The sequence below is a fragment of the Anser brachyrhynchus genome (assembly GCF_964034855.1).
Source record: "Anser brachyrhynchus genome assembly, chromosome: Z".
NCBI classification, from domain to species: domain Eukaryota; kingdom Metazoa; phylum Chordata; class Aves; order Anseriformes; family Anatidae; genus Anser; species Anser brachyrhynchus.
Genome location: NC_137697.1, coordinates 52,634,008 through 52,652,099, shown reverse-complemented (window position 1 = coordinate 52,652,099; position 18,092 = coordinate 52,634,008). Strand labels below are relative to the sequence as shown.

The 18,092-nt window shown below is 38.4% G+C and overlaps 1 protein-coding gene across 4 annotated transcripts in view; it reads right to left on the bottom strand.

Moving 5' to 3' along the window:
• The window catches only part of EPB41L4A (erythrocyte membrane protein band 4.1 like 4A), a 135,613-nt gene that overhangs the window by 45,319 nt on the left and 72,202 nt on the right, over positions 1–18,092 (bottom strand). For all 4 annotated transcript variants that reach the window (XM_080573213.1, XM_080573215.1, XM_080573212.1 and 1 more), the window contains exons 7-10: positions 11,514–11,601; positions 9,532–9,620; positions 9,086–9,149; positions 58–149 (exon numbers count right to left, since the gene is read on the bottom strand). In XM_080573213.1, the coding sequence (XP_080429339.1) occupies positions 58–149; positions 9,086–9,149; positions 9,532–9,620; positions 11,514–11,601 (333 nt within the window). The remainder of the gene's footprint in view (positions 1–57; positions 150–9,085; positions 9,150–9,531; positions 9,621–11,513; positions 11,602–18,092) is intronic.

Here is an 18,092-nt window from a genome sequence, read left to right as displayed (position 1 = left end):
TATTCAACATTGGCTCTCTCCTTTTGGTTGAAAAGTAACAACTACAGCATCACTCACCTGAAAAACGTATGATGTTCTACACAGCATTTCCAGAGATGTTTGCAGGTGATCTTATCACGTGCTTCAAAAAAGAAGGAAGTTTCATTGCACTGAAGACAAAAGGAAACAAATCAATATTGATATGAGGGATTTTGCCAGTGAAACAAGAAAACAAGAACTTGCCATCTCATATAAATGCACATAAGAAAAGACATAAATATGAATAAAATCAGGTTATATAATTCTCTACAATTGTTCATTTAAAATAGTTCTTTTTGGTTTCTCATTGGCTGAAAGTAATTATTTAAGGAATTGATTCCTTAGATATAAAAAACAGAACAGCAAGATGATTATTGAAACACTTCTATTCCTTGATTCTGGTTCATAGATGTCAGCTTTCTTCCTAATAAAAAAGCACAAAGGTTTTTCATATAGTTCACTTCGGATCTTTCCTGACTGCACCTCAAATGAAAAATATAATCTTCCTAAAGCTCTGCTTAGCAATATACACAAGGACAGGAATAAGCTAGGGAGAGAAACTCAAAATTTGTGATAAGTACTATGAAGCAACAACACAGGAAAAATGCACAAGACATGCATGTAGAGGAGAAATGACATAAAACTGGATATCAAAAAGATGAGAAGAAGGAAAGATAATGAAACAAAAATTAGCTAACTTCAATGTGATTCAAAATACTTGCAAAAAGGTCAAAGGTTAAAATCATCAAAACCACTTGCAAAGGCAACAGTTATGTGAAAGACGATGACAAAAAAGGATACACAAAGCTTAAAATCTATTCACTGGTAGCTTGGCAGTCAGTGCAGTACACATGCAGAAACAATAAACCACACGGAGAGATGAAAGAGAAGCCATACATATATAAACTATAAAATGCTTCCAATAGACAAGAAGCAACAGACACATCACAGTGCTTGTTTCCAATGAGTTAAACATTCAGCAATGTTCACATAAAATACATTTCCATGTATCTGTCACTCAGTAAACTCAAGTGCTCCATTTCGTATCTGTTGTTTGCACAACAAATGAGTAGTCCCATTGACTCCAACATGAATCCTCAGAATGGTACAGTACTGTCTGTAACAGTAACGCAGCCAAGTCCTAAAACCAGTCCTAAAGCGGGGGAACACTTCCTGAAGAAGATTGCCAAAGATAAATATCTATTTACGCGAGAATTTTCAAGAATAACTACACTCTCATGTCCCTCTGGCAAGTCTGGAGTCTACCCACTGAAAGATCGTACTGCTCTTTTATGTTCAGTGACACTGGAACTAAGAATTTAATGAAGGAATGTCAATGTCAATTATTTTACATACAGCAGAAACATGGTTGAAGATTTAATGATTTAATTTAGACTACAGTTTCTACATCAGACTGTTACCTGGTATGTTTGCATTTAAACCCACACAACTGTAGCCACTTTTAAAGAATAATATCAAATCAGGGCTCTGGTATTGCAAAACCTTATGCAATATGATGATTCATTTTAACTTCTGTTAGGAAAGAACTCTGACTCACATTTAATGTGCAGGATCTTACTCTTTCTTCATTCTTCACTTCTAACTTCTACTTTCAGGCAAAGAATCTTGTGCTGCACTTGAATTTATTTAATTATACAAATCCAGGAGAAGAGAGTTCATGAGTTCAGGAAGGACAGGGACAGAGGTGTTTTTTTTTTTTAAGTGAGTTTTTAAAATAAGGTATTTCTGCCATATCTTACTATTAGCCTGAATGCCACTGAAACTGAGGTAAAGATTCCCATCAAATAAAAGGTTCTACTTGTCTATTTTTCCTTCAAAGTTAGAGTTTTAGGATTTTTCTATGTGTAAAACAAATGATACGTAACACATCTAAATCAATCAGTGACTAAAAGGGGGAAGGTATAGCTACATCATCACACGACTGAAAGATCTGACCAGCAAACATCATAGATTCCATCCTCTGTAGGCATTATTGTTCAAGGGGAAGAAAGCTAATCTCAGCTGACAAGCAAAAAACTTGATGATGAACTATGTGTTGAAACATCTATATCTAGTATGTGGCAATCATGGGCTGAAGAATCAAAGTAAGAAGCAGCCTAGCCCTACAAACACAAATCATCAAAAAGGTAAGTTATGGAATTCAAATTTGGGAAATAAAACAAAAAAAAAAAATTAAGGGAGGGTCCAAAAAGCTTTCTGATAACACACTCTGGTTATCAGGAATTCGAAGGAAAAGCACACATCTGAAAACTAAATACTGCTTCATAATGGATGCTTATAATAACCCAAACAGCACAGTTACTTTTTCCTAAAGGAAAGAAAGCCTAGAACATTCACCCCCAACATTTTTCTCAGCTTGAACTACTGTAATTTCTTTACAGGTAGTGAGAGCTAGTTTAGTGGTCTTTTTGTTTTTCTAATATATCTGAAGCAAAAGAAACAAATAGCTACTGTATTTTTACTAGTGATTTGCAGGAGATCACAATTCCAAACTCATTCTGCATTGTCTGGGACCTCACGCACCACTCCCTGCTACTCACGCTGTGGCTTTCAGAGAGCCCCGTGTGTTAATGATGAGGCATCATAAACCATCACAGCCTACTGCTTCCAGAGCAGCCCTTGCTGTCTGTATACTCTGAAGCCCTCCCCTCTGCTTCGCACTCACTTCGGTGTTTGTCTCGTCTTTCAGGGAAGCCACTTGTGCTCACCAGACAAGCAGAAAAACACTTAGTTTGTATGGCGATTTTTGATCATGTCTATGACTTGCTGAAGTAGCTGGCTCTTGAGCTGTTTGACTACCTTCTCCTAGTCCTGAGAACACAAGAGGCTGAAACACTGCAAGGACATACACTGAACACTCCTCTCCTTTCAAATGCTTTAAAAGCTTGTACTGCCATCTCTAAAGCATCCTAGAGCTTATGCTGCCATAGCCTCACCACCATTTTTACCCATGGGAGGAGGGATGGACAGAACAGCACAGGGGATGCACATAGCTTGACTACACTACATGCTTAAGAAAAGGCTCCCAAATGTGCAGCCAGGGCCCTTTACTGCTTTATGCTGCCTCTCCAGTCAGCTAGAAGACTGGCCTGGCAGCACCTTTGAGAACTACACGAAGCAGCTGGTAGTTGGTGCAGCACTCCACCACATCCCCCTGCTTACTGAAAGCAAGTTGCTAATGCAGTGGGAGGGAGACAAGTCAGGGAGCACGTTGCTCTACCAACATTTGATAGATTACCACGAGGCAGTCCACAGATCAAAAACTTGTTGAAAACCCATGAGGCAAAGCAGGCTTTAGCTGCTGAAGCTTAGGATATGTACTGGCCAACACCTATCCAAGCTCAAGAAAAATAAACAAAACAGAAAACACCCCACAACAGGAATTTGCCAGCACAAACACCACTCTTCTTGGTGGCACTAAGTATTAATACAGCATTAGGAGGTATCTTGTCGCACTACAGAACATACTGCCAGTGCATATACATGTGATACACATGCATTCACATGTAACAGAAATACTGAAGGTAGCTCTGAAGTTACTGCTTCAAAACATTATTTGTTTAATATTTGTGCCAGGTCTGGCACACACCTGGATACTATCAATTGTTAACTCCAATGGGAAATATTCTGTCTTTATATATTTACATAATGCATACCAGTCATAGCTTACATAATGGACAATGTATTACCAGTTACATAAGGTCAATCTTTAAGAAAAAAATCAGGAATTAAAATCATTAATGATGTGCCAGTTTGTATGAAGCATATCAAGATCAAAACAAAAGTATCTATGCCTCATTTTATAGCAATTTAAATAAATACTAAGGAGGAACATAGAAAAAACACACTAACACCTTACTGACAATGAATTTAGGCTTATCCAGGATTTATTTATCTTTATTGTAGTTCTCCTTCAAAATTGTTCATTACTGAAAATTTTACTATCGATACAATTTTTGACCCAAAAATGGTTTAAAAAGGAAAAAAAATCCAGTCAACTAAAAAATACCAGCCCTGTATTAACATCACTGTACTTGCTCACCTCTAGCCTCCATGACCACTTTGGCATCAGTGGGTGCAAATGATACAAAAGTCATTTGTAATTCTTAAGCCATAGCAAAGTTCAGATTTCTGTTTTTGTATCCAATGGAAATATAGGCTAAACTGGACTTCAGAAAAGGAAGAACATCTCTTCATCCCTTGTTAAATCTTCTCAAGAAACAGTAAGAGTAGTAAATCAAATGAAAGTTCCTGCCTAGAATTTGTAACTCAAGGTGGAATATAGTGTGTGATAGGCAAGAAAGGGTCTAACTGGACCACCTTATTAATGCAATTATTTTTCAGACTTCTAACATTTATGAAAAGCAGATAAGGAAGGGAGGGAGGGAGGGAGGGAGGGAGGAAGGAAGGAAGGAAGGAAAAAATATATCTCCAGTGTTTTCCAAGACAATTTAAAAGAACACAAAAATCTTGTATTTAGACAAGTTTCAGCCACCAGAATGTGGACTATTATGTGCTTTGGAATTGCCCTGAAATTCTTCTAGTATTCATCAGTGGTTCATATTGCTCCTGAAAACACTCTTTACCTACTGCACCTTGTGAATTCAGCTGAGCCTCTTCATTTGACTAAGAAAGATTACAGAGGAAGACATGTCTTGAAAATGTGTAAATCATTTTTAATTGCACTGTTTGTGGGTTTGTTCTGACTTGAAGTAAACCAAATTTCAAAATCCCTCAAAACAAAAATTTCAGACTGCCAAAAGACCCTTCTCTTCAAACAAGAAATAATGAAAGCAAGTCTTCTGCACATTCAACACTTTCTGGTTTGGTGAAAGAGAAACATGAAAAGTTGCAATGACAGAAACTTTGCATAAATTCTGGGAAGGGATGAAATCATTCACTTACATGTTCAGACAGTACAACCAAAGTAAAAGGTGCTGTTACAGAAAACAGTATGGGGTTGCAGGGAACCCTACAGAAGTACTTGGTACCTACAGGCAAAAAAGCTGCATGTCTCTAACTCTTGCACATTATTACATCTAAGTTCCCAGCCTATAAAATCAAACCATGTTCTTCTCTATTTTGTTCACCTGCTGAGCTGAGAGAAACCTGAAAAGAAAGCTGTGTTCCTCACACAGAGGAAGAACAGAGAATGAGCTGCATTCCCATCCAACCACTCGTCTTTAGGCAGCACATCCTTTGGGATCAGGCCCTGTTTTATTGCAGCAAGGGCCATCCACAGCCACCTGTATTGCTGGATCATTTCTAGCAAGGCTGCTCAACAGACATGTATGCTACCAGGAACTATGCACAGGTATCAGATTTATGTCTTGATTTTCTTAAGGGAACCTGCATGAAAATACCCTTTCATCACCTTCAAAAATTCTCTGCAATTGTTTGCTGTGTTCAGGGAACCCTCCTGTGCCACCCACACCAGAGACAAGGTTCCTCGTTACATGCTGTACTTCATGGGTTCACAGAAAGCCCTCGTGGTTCTGTCTCAGAATTCAAAGCACATGTCCAGTCAGGGGACAATGAAATATTGATTCAATGATTCACATTACTGAAAAAGAGTTTCTTTCACCTGGTCCAGGTCTCAACATCTCACATGTCAGGATAAGTCACTGACGGGCAAATACTCAGGGCAGTATTATGTTTACGAAGGGCGAACAGCAAGAGCCTTAGGGAGAAAAAATATAATACAGGCAAAGCAGTGAAAGATAAAATATCAATAGCCATGCTTGCACACAATAGCAACAGGTATGTACGAAAAACACACAGAATAAAAAAGTTAAATACACAGGAAAGCAGGAAATGTCCTTATAGAAGATATCTGCAAAATTGCAAGAGCCTACCCTACAAAATGGGAAAGGTAAAGCGCCTTATTTTATTGTAAGAGAGTAAGTATAAATATCTCACGCTCATTAAATCATCAAGTTTATGAAAAGTGAAACAAAGTAAACGCAGTAAGCTCAGCAGCAGCAGCCATAAATAATTTATTTTGACACAGGCACCCCACAGATATATTTCTAAGCCAGCTCACAGACATGGAGCTGTACATTTAGACTGACATTTCTAAACCTGTCAAGGAGATCAGGATGTTCACTTCCACTCATTTAATGGGACTTGCTCCAAGTCTTCTGGTAGGTTTGAAAAAAAATTCAGACAAATATGAGGAAAAGAATATCAAAGATGATTTTCTCAGAAGATATCTCAAAAATGATACTTTCAGAAAGAATATCAAAGATGTTCCCATAAGAAACCCCATTCAGGGGAAGAACAACACTTCTCAGGCACTAAAAGCATGAAAGGCTTCCTCTTGCTGAACACATGCATGTACCCCAGAAAGGTGCCTGTCAATGTAAAAGTAGCTAGTGTGTGGAAACATGAGTGACAATCCATCCTTCACAGAGTTTTCACCACAATATGGAAAATGCAAATCACACAAAGCACTCTGAAATAATAATAAGCTATTCTTACTGTGTGATGTTAACTCCTTTGCTATATGTCATAAAGATCCAACTAAAATGTGGGAAAGTCTCCATTATTTCACCTCTCCCTAAATATTTTCTGGCATGCTTTCCAACTAGTTTCAGTAGACAGTATGCTTCCACCTATTTCCTATGGAGAGTGTTCCTCACAAATGCCATTGCCTCTGAAGCTTTTCACTGATGTTTGGATTGTTTTTCTCTTTATGCAATTGCGCTCCTTGTCTCATACTTGTTAATAACTCATCCCTCTGAACATTTCTCCCTTCAAATTTTCTTAGACTCATATCCATTTTCAGTCTGTACTCGAAAAAATTTATGTTCTTAAAATTTCAAAACACATCCTTATAAGTCCACTGTGTTTACTTCATCAAACGGTAAAAGGAAAAAAAAAAAAAAAAAAAAAGAGGTTATCTTTCCAAGACAGGGAGACAAGAGTAGAAACAACTCTCCAAATCTTCCTTTTGACCACTTCTGGCACCCTTTACCTCCTTCAAAGTCTGGCAATACCTTCCTAGTAAATGAATTGCCTGGAAATGAGTTACACATTCCAGACTTGGTACACCACAACTGTAACAAGTGAAGTATTAATGCCCTGTGCTGTGCAGTGATATCCCAGGATGCAGGACAAAGAAAAGTGGCATATTTACCCTCCTATCATATAATACAAACTCAAGTCCCATGGGGAAAAACAAAGCAATAGCATTTATTTCAAAATATGAAGGAATAAAAGGTATTTGTGAATAAAGTTTCAGGGAGTATTGGAACTTGTAGTCATATAAGTAATCTGATCCTTTTTTCCTCCTCTGGGTGCAGAACACCAAAAATAGTTACAATTGGCTTTAATCCAGAGATTAAGACTACTGTTTACTTGTTCTAATCAATAATTTCTTTCTAAATACCACTACCAGAATGTTTACCAAAAAGGAGAGTAAGGTATTTCTGGGCCATTTTGGCATTTCCTTTACTAGCTAGGGTATGAAGCACTGTAGAAACACTTCAAATGAGTGTTAGCTGCAATGTAGATTATAATGATGGGACACACCCTTGTACTTACTGTTCTCTTAAACAGTTTCCTAAAAGTACCTGTCGAGACTTGAAATTACCAAGTGCTGTCAACGTGTTTGTCTTAAAATCACAACAGCAAGTACTCACGAGCCATCAATATCCACAAACTAAACTTATGCACATTTCCCAAAGGTTCCATTTTTTTGTTCAGCACGTTAAAACTTCGCAATTCCACATGTTAAAAAAAAAAGAAAAAAAAGTATACATATGTGCCAAACAGAAAGTACAGCATCACTACACAGCAATCCACATAAAGTCAAACTAGGACCTGTTTGCACATGAACAGGCATTCACCCTGCAAGTGAAACACTGAGAGAAGTTTTTCCAACCTTCCCCCAGCCTTCAAACAGCTCTCTGATTTCAACAAATGCAGCATCAGACATAGACTACTCATGGATCACCACACCAAGCCACTTAGGAGTAACAAAAGCAAAACTTGCCAGTACGTTTGCACAAGCACAAAAAACGTTATCCATAACAGAACCAGCACAACCAGTCATCAGTATGCTCACATTTCCCAGCATGTACTGAAGGCATCAAATGGCCTCACAGAAAATCGTGGATGAGACTAACAACCATTACAAAGATGAATGAACATGCATAGACAATAAGTAGAATACTGTACTTCTTACAAAACTATTCTGTCTATAAACTTTCAATCCTGATTTTCCAAGGAAGCCTACAAAGTATTTTCCAATAAAAATAAAAATTAGCAGATTAAACTTACAACTGAACCAGATACCAAAAATCACAGATTGATTGCAATTATTTGCTTTATTTCACTTTATAAATTTCGATATATCCTGAACACTTTCTCCTCCTCATCCCCCATGCTGCATAAACGATAAATATCCTCCTTCTTTTTCCATTGAATCAATCTAAAAACATCTTCTCTTGCTATCACTCAGCTATCCTTGTTTCACTGGCACTAGCAATTTTTTTCTCTCAAATGGTGTAACAGCACAATCACAATAAACTCTAAGAAATGTGTTTCAAGCTACATTGTGTAGCTGCTTCTGTCCTCAAACTACAAAATTACTTTTGCCTTAAAGCTTCCTGCATTCCCCTTGCTCCAGGTTTCAATCGATTATACCTTTCCCCACAGATTCTGCCTTATTTAAAAGCTTTATGTAACACCATAAACAAGGCATTGCAGAAGTAGTCTACTCTAATTTACAGAGCACATTAGAGAATCATAAAGGTTTATTATAAAATTCCTACTTCGGAAAGCTCTCCCCTTGCCTGCAAAACATGGGCAGAAAAACCTTCTTCCTGCTCTTTCTTTAACAAAAATGAAAGCACCATCAGGAACATATTACACTTAAGAATAATTTTCTGGCAGTAATTATCAATACATTAATTTAACTTAGATGTTTTCTTTCAGTTATTCCATAAAATTAAACACTGATGGATACAAAAAAATAGTGATTAATTAGATTTGAAATCACTTTTAATTTTTTTTTTTCTTACAGGCTTAAGTAAAAACTTACATCTTTTCCCAGGACTCTGAGTTCAAACTGATTTTCCTTGAAATGAACTTTTGTAATTCTAGGCCTGTAATAGTGGGAAAAAAAAGACAGACAGAACTTAGTGAGACTAATTTCATAAATAATAAAACATGAAGCTGCATATATTTACATAAAGGACAAAAAAGGATTCACAGGTCAGATTATTTTTTCAGGTATGTACCAAATACCAATAGAAAATTAGCAGTACTGAAAGATTTCAGCATGAGTATTGTAAATGTGAAATATTTTTTTCAATACTTGCATTATAAAAGAATTTTAAAAATGTAAAATACATACAAGGACTAGGAATTCCAACCGTATATTTTTTAATAATACAATTACACTTTCAAACATATAACACAAATCATACATCTCTGTACAATATCATTGTACAGATATAGCACAGACTGCAGTTAAACTATACCTACCAGAAATATTTTCCTACTTGTTTTTTATTCTTGTAGACAACAACTCCTATGGGTGTTAATCCTAAAAAATATTCAGATTTGTTTTCACCCTATAAAATAAAAACATATGCCACTCAGTTATTTGCATTTGCACTTGGTATCAGTGTAGCTGTGAGGTCTGGTGGAGGATGCCACCATGGTGACTAGCTTGAACACACTGGTTTACACTCCCTGCAAACAGGAAAGTAGGACTTCATCTACCAAGAATAACTCCTGTACAAAAACTTCTATACACAGATGCAAAGAGGCAAGAAAGAGCAGTGGTGAGAGACTGTCACTTTCCACATCCTATGGTGGAACACCAACAGCAAACAGGTAACTGCCATGTTGAGCTTCACACTTAGGCCCATACTGCAGGGTGTTAGGGCAGGTCTTTATCCCATGGTGCAAAGGGGAGGCAGGAACAGGACCAGCAAGAAAGTCTTTCCTAGAACCTAACTACTACATTTTAACCCTTCTGCCTTTATGAATAGTCATCACTACCATGGCAATACCTTATGACACAGAAGGTGTTCAAAAGACCAGAAAACTTTTGCATGAGTTTGCAAGAAAGTCATCTGCAAAAACTAGCCCACCTGCCTGCTTGAGGGGACAATGAAGAGCGCTACAAGCACTAAACCTGCAGAGCACAAACCACAAAAAATACCAGCTGTGAGACTGAGTGGCCGCAGAAAGCTCCCTCCCGTATGTGAGAAAGCTCAAGCACACTTCCACGAGTTCTGCTTCTGATCCTCAGTGAACTGCCTATAAAGGGCATGTTTGCTTTTAACGTGACCAACCAAGAAGACCCATGGTTCTTTATGCGCACTGCTCCGCTCTTGAAGGGGGGCTTTTGTTGCTACTGTAATATAAATAGAAAGAAATACTCAGCGGTCAGTCTTGGGCATGAACGATGCACCCCTCATTACCCAGGAAGGAATCCCTTTGCACAGCATAAGCGAACTAAGGAGATAAAAAAATCTAGACTCTGCTAATTTAACAAGGTTTTGTTGGGTCATGTCAAAGCCTGTTCCAGTAACTCCCCCAGCTTCCTATGGGTGGGAGGGCACAGAGCACTGGATATGAATATGATCAAGCCACAGGCTGAATTAAAAATACTTAATATTGTGGGCTACACAATTTTCAGCAGGAAATACATACTTAATCTTCTGGTATTATCTTGAGTTCTTTATTTTCTTTCAGGTTATTTTACAGCATTCTGACATCTGACTCAGTGAACTGTCTACAGCTTCTCATTTGAAGTTCTGATTTTCTTTTATTCAAAAAAACCTGCCACAAGCACAATTATCCAAACAAGATAGGATGATGCTTCCACCAGGAGCACATAGCCTCCAGGTGATGACTTGGATCCGATCCCAACACACAGGTTGTTTTACAAAAGAAGCAGAGGCATTTGCTGAGGCAATATAGACAACCTGCAGTGCTGCATGATACAGCAGAGGAAAAGCTGGAAACAAGCTCCATGTCTTTAGCAACACCTTCACAACCAACATCAAAACAGGCCAGACATGCTGCTAATGCTACCCCCATATTATTTTTTGAAATAGGTTTGAAAAGTTATCAGCACTCACTATTATTTACACAAGAATAATACAAAAATTCTTGTGTCAAAGACAAAAGTTATAACCCTCTCTCACCTCTTCTGACACTTGCACTGATTATTTATTATTTATATGAATTGTTTTTTCCCAGAGTAGAGAAGATCGTCTTTTGTAGGTGTAAAACAAGCACAACATTTCATCTGAAAACCATTAAGCAGCTGCACATATGAATGCCCTAATCTATTCCGTTTGAAAATGTCTTCCTTTGCTTTCCTTAATTAAGTACACTATTTTCTTTCACGTTATTCTGTGGTGACTAAACTGTATAAACACTCTCCCCCACAATAGTACATGAGATTTTTTGCGTTGCTATCAAGTTTAAAATAGTTAAACAATACTTACATAAACAGGATGGAGGTCCACTCCATACATTTCCAGGGATTTGGCTACCCCTAAGTAGTTCGCTTCTGCCTCAGCAGGAACTTGACCCCTGTAAAGAAAATTCTGCATAAGAACATTGCACTACCAGTCAACATATTAAAATAAGCCATATTAATAAATTCAGTTTGCTGGACGGGTATGCAACCCTTCCTACTGGTCATTGGTACTGTCATTTTGCTTACGTACCGCAAGCTCTAAGGAAGACTGGACAGTAGGCACAAACTTTTACTAAATTCTCTGCTATAAAATCCTGTAACAGATGCATGCTATCAAATACACAATATACACGTACTGCAGTGGCTAATCTTTTCCCTGCTGTCACAAACACACTTCAAACATTCTGTTTTTGGGTTTCAATATGCAAAATAACTCTTTCAAATAACTGCACGTTTATTAATAAAGCAGGAGTGGAGTGACTGACTGGGGGACTATCTCCCCTCAGCTGTGCCAAAGCTACAAAGGATTTCTGAAAGCAGGGTTCATGACTTCAGATAAAATATTCTTTTCTTTGTAAAATGTTGTCTACAGGAAGTCACACCAACTGCTAATACCCAAGTCTGCTACTGTGAAAACAAAGTTTGGGGTCTGTCACAAGAGATTAGCAGTTTCAAAGATCCAGCTCGCCTTCCCATCTGCAAATATCAATTCATCATTCAAAAACTAATGTCAGCTGAATGCTGGTAAGAAACAATAGGGGAAATCTGGTGGAAGGAAAAAAAAAAAAAAAAGACTGGGCTATTAGGAACATATTCGACACCACCAAAGAAGGATTTATTTTCAAAAAGAACAAGACTAAATACATTCAATGTCTCCAAAAGTAAGCATATCCTCAGAATTTAATTTGTTCTTCCCTTAATAACTGCCATTGACACATAAGCAAGACCCCTCTATTGCAAACCTTCAATTACTGAAGCTGCATTTTCATCCTCACTCCTTTTTAATGTTTCTGTGAAAGCTACTGGATGGTTATTGAGTAAGTACAGTGTATCTTGTGCATACATCACTGTCAACTCAAAAAGAAGCACCCCCTGCTTAACCCCATGATTGCTCTCAGGGTAATATTTCACTGTATTTGCTATGTTTCAAATTCAGGATGTGTAGCAGAGCTCAAAGTTTCATTATGAGACCTGGAAAAATCCAGCCATATATACATCCTCATCTCATGTCCCCATTCTCTACAGCCTACCAGGTACTTTTCAAGTTTTCCCAACTTTGTTTTACACCTGACAAGGTAAAAAAATAATAAATAAATAAAAATAAATACAGAAGAAAAAAAAAAACAACAATGTGGAAGACATGAAATGGCAGTGCTAGCATGAATATAAGAGTATAGGTACTTAAAAATGTCTTCTTTGCATCTGGAAACAGACTGCTTCACCTCACCTCACCTACACAGTAGCACTGGTACTGGTTCAACTGCTAGTCCTCATTTCCAAGAAGCCCTGGAAACAGGGAAACAGCAGACCCTGTTTCCTGATTTGGTTGGGATAGAGTTAATTTTCTTCATAATAGCTCATAGGATGCTGTGTTTTAGATTTTTGATTAAAATAGTGGTGATAACACATGGATGTTTCAGTTTTTGCAGAGCAGGACTCACACAGAGCCAAGGACGTTTTCAGCTTTTGGAGCTGCCCTGCCAGCGAGGAGGCTAGGGGTGCACCAGGAGCTGGGAGGGGACACAGCCAGGACAGCTGGCCCAGGCTGGCCAAAAGGATGTCCCATACTGTGTGGCATCATGCACAGCCATAATACTGAGGGGAGTTGGCCAGGGGGCAGCTGTTGCTCAAGGACCAATTGGACATCAGCCAGCTGGTGGAGAACAATTGTGTTGTGAATCACTTTTGTTGGGGCCTTTTTTCTTTTATTTTGTTTTTCTCCTTTCTCATTAAACTGTCTTTATCTCAACCTGTGAGTTTTCTAACTTTTGTTCTGATTCACTCCCCCGATCTGGGAAGGGGAGGGAGGGTGGACAGAGCAGAGGGAGCAATGAGTGAGAGGTTGTGTGGTGCTTAGCTGCCTGCCAGGGTTAATCCACAACAACCTGAAGCTTGCAACAGAAACCCCATCCTTCAAGAGCTGGACTTCTCATCTATGGCTCATCTCTGTATTCAGCATACACAGAACACTTGCTATTCAGCATGTCAGCATTGTCAAATCTGGCATTTTTTTTTTTATCCACTTCTGCTGTAACAATTTACTCCATAGATTGATTTTTTAAATCTTTCTGGTAGCTTCTCAAAAATGGAAGCAAAATGTTCACAAAAGCACTATTTTATTGAGTTCCCAGGCAGGTTATCAGTACTGAGCAATGTGAACTACCCCATTGATGAACTGGTGCTAGAATCCAACAGCAATTTAAGTGTTCTGTTAGTGTTTCCTTACTGATTACATTTAGAAAAACATTGATCCTCACCTGTCTTTGAAAAGCTCAAATGTTAAATAAATGTGCACGTGTATAATTATTTTCAAAATTATATGTAATTTACAAGGAAGTGTATTTGCAAAGATATTAAAGGAAGTGAAGATATGTGCTGGAGCTTCCAAAAAAAAAAAAAAAGATGGGTATATCCTCCCAAATGCAGAAGGAGAAAACACAATGTGGAGGGGAGAAGAGAAGGTCAGGGACTGTAATTGTTCCCACCATTACAAGGCTATCTGTTTCTTTTTTATCACATATGAAAATACAACCCCTCCCCAGCACCACACATCTTCCCCATATACCCCAAAACTAAAACACCCTTTGCAGTTGGTGATGGTAGAGCAGGCAATGTAACAACCATGCAGGTGAAACGCACCACTCCTTCCACTGGATAGAGAGCACCTGAGTGCCACCAACAGCTCTAAACAATGTCAAAAGCTACTCTCAAAACTATCACGAGCATTTTAACTTCCCTTATGCCCCACCGACAACATTAATTGAAAATACACCAAAAGCTGACTTGCCAAGTATCAGTTAGTCCCAGACCTGCTGCACTCTGGAGTAGGCAATGTCACAGGGCCAACTCTCTTTTGCAGTGGGGGTTCATATCCCTCCTCCGGCACCATGAGAGTCTGCTTCCTCATGCACGAGCCCTTAAGCCACTGCTCGCTCTTCCTGACGTGCATGACATTAGCTCAACTCACCCTGCTATTTGACCTTGGGATTGTCATGTTGGCTTACATATGGGACAACAATCACAGTAAACAGGTTGCAAAACTTGATGAAGAAACGTTCCAGAAACTTTACCCTTAATGAATTCCTGAATATCTAGGGTGCCACATAAAAATTGAGGGAGAAACTGCAACCAAAACCAGTTTCTCTGGGCATAACTAACAGGAGCAAGGTACATGCAGTGCCACAGCGGTCTTGGAAAAACGTTTCCATGCTGGGCTCAAGATAAAGAAGCTCTTTCTAGATCTCTGCATCATCAATCCATCCCTAAAATGTCTCTGGTAGACAAGACAACTGGGGATATGTTCTCAGCCCAGTCCAGCTTCAAAATTCATAACCAAATCACAGAATCATAAGAGTTGGAAAAGACCTCCAAGATCATCTGGCCCAACCATCTCCCTACCACCAATGTCACCCACTAAACCATGTCCCTAAGCACCAGGTCCAACCTTTCCTTAAACACCCCCAGAGATGGTGATTCCACCACTTCCCTGGGCAATCCGTCCCAGTGCCTGACTGCTCCTTCTGAGAAGAAATGCCTCCTAATTTCTAACCTGAACCTCCCCTGGATCAATTTGAGGCCATTCCCTTTAGTCCTATGGTCTCACTAGCCCACAGAAGTCAATGCTGGCAGTGCTGAACCAGAAGTGTGTGTACACCTCAGTTTCACTCTGTTTTCTGATGCTTCTGAATCCCTGAGACCTAACTGGCCAGTAGCAAAAGAGTATCAGAGAGGTCAATGAAAAACCATACAAAACACTATTTTTAAGGCAGCTCTCACTCTACAACCACAGTTTCCCTGGCTTCTGAATTTCCTTTTCAAGGCTACAAACTTTTGAGGCAAACGGGTTTTGATCTGATTTATTACATTAATGACTACAGAAACTTAAGAGACAGGAATGAAGTGGCCTGATACATAAGAATTTATCCCAACTTTTAGTTCTCAAACACAACCTCTGTGATGTTGAACCAAACAAACTTTCTGTGCCTCAGTTTCCATCTTCTAGAACAGAAAAAAAGAGAACAAAACAAAAAAACAGTATTTTTTACTTCACAAAAGACCTATAGTAAGGTTCTCTGTAATGCGTCAGTTAATATAGAGTAGACAGGCAACCATACGTAAATAATTACTGAACAAGAGACTCTCTTCCTTTAAAAAGAAAACTCAAGTCAATGTGGCAACTGGCACAAACTCCAATTACAACAGAATTTTTCAAAGAGAACAGCTGCATCTCTGCATTAATAGCTATTATCATTAAACAAGGCACAAATAACGCTAACATGTAAAACTACAGGCAAGGAATTAATTAACCTTTATCCAGATTGTAGCTTTATTATAGCAAGAGAATCAAGAAATCTAGATCTACATACAAGATGGCTAGTTCTGATTATCTCTACATGATTTTGACAAAGGGTATGACGAACATATTCATAAAATGTTTCTTACTGCTCTCATGTTAATAAATGGTTATATCACAATTGCACCTAACTTGGACTTGTTAGAACAAGCTTCTTTACACTTACCAGGAACATGAAGTTGGAGATAAGCAAGTAAATGTTTATTTTGGCTTTATGTACAGTTGAACTTCTTTCATATGTTTTATTTTCAAAACCAGTTTTACATTTTGCATTTTTGAAGGCATTGTGGTCTAATATTGGCAGGTTGGGAAGCCAAGCCTCTCTGATTTATAGTGCTTTTATGCAGTGACTGCTGGTTCTGCCTCTAGTACTCAGACACCAAGAGGACTTCTGCCTAAAACTAATCTCACTGAAAGTGTTCCATATATAGAATGCTATTTCTGAAAAAAAGCAAATGGGACGGAAAGTGGCTCTGAACTACAGTGTTGTTTTTGTTGTGTTTTGTTTTTTGCCTTTTTTTTTTCTAAATATTTTTTGTATGTCTAGAGACAGTGTAGAGTTAAACCTTCTCTTTAAGAAGAGTGCTTTCAGACCTGCTGCATGTGTATATAGCATTTAAGCTATATTTGTACAGGGTAACTTTCTGGCACTGCTTTCCATAAATTCTTTACTGGAAATTACGTTCTTTTCTCCAACTTCCACATGAGACTGCTATATTTTCCCTCTCTATGGTGGCAGTTGTTGTTTCTCTCTGAAGCACCTACAAAATTAATGGGGCCAAAGGATGCTAGTTCTTATCTTGCTTTCTTTATCTGTTTGGCAATGCAGTGCTCTCCTAGTTGTCCTTCCTGTAGTTTGGCTTCATACTACAAGTAATCAAGAGATATTTTATGCACAAATTGCAGTCTGACAGATAATCAACTGACAGCCAAACCAGCAACTTGGGGTCCACCATCAGGCAGAGATTACCCAGTATGTCAAAGATCTTGTATGTTTCATGTCCATATTTCAAACTTGTATGTTTCATGTCCAAGGTGATTATTGTTCCAGTACATGGAAGATGGAGAACTGAAGCTTTGCAGTCTCACAGAATTAATCTCTTTTCCAACTTTTACCAAGGTTAAGTTGGGATTGCATGAATCTCTCAGGTCTGCTGATGATCTGTTTCAGATCTCTTTGTTTCTCCTTTGTCCTGTCTCCAGTAACCATAACATTCTCCTCCTACAATCTCTTCAACAGTTGCTGTTGCCAGATACCATAAGTCTATCTTATTTCTGCTCTCTCAGCTCCTTCTCATATGAAAGAAATGTTTTCAGGTACATTTTTGAGGTCTGCAAACTTCTGTAGTGCCTGGTTCAGTTTAAATCAAAATTCCTCTGAGGCCCACCAGATATCCTCTGTTCCCACTACATGAAGGTTTCATGTAAAGTTTTGGTATTTGTTTGCTTTTTGCCTGCAGACGAGCACTACAAATTCCCTGAGTTATTCAGTGCTGCCTAATGACTGTTTCTAGGTGCTGCTTCTTATGAATCATACATTCTTCCTTACTGTAGAATCTATTACGTTGGCCATTGCCAATACATTTTACATAAGATATGTTGGTTAATAAAATGAAAGGACTTTATGCTTGTAAAACAAAACTGACTCTTTAATTCATGCAGATGTTGCAACTGACTTTATCGCTTAAACTGTGGGCATACAAACTGCTTTCCTGGTACCTCCTGCAATGTGAGCTGCTGCTACAAAGATTCATGCAGGTTGCTACATGCACTCCTTCATTACCCCAGCTAAGGATCTGGCAAGAAAACAGAGCCTTCATTGTACCAAGTTCTGCACATTATTATATTAAACGTGTTTTTGTCCTAATAGTTCATTATTTGAATACACAGGGCAGTACTACGAAAAGAAATATTATTATACCCATTTTACAGACAGCAGACTGAGGCATGTGCATAGTAAGCAACTTGTCCAAAATTATGCAGGAAACCTGACCTGGAACAAGGAACTGAACTCAAAGATGCCAAAAGATT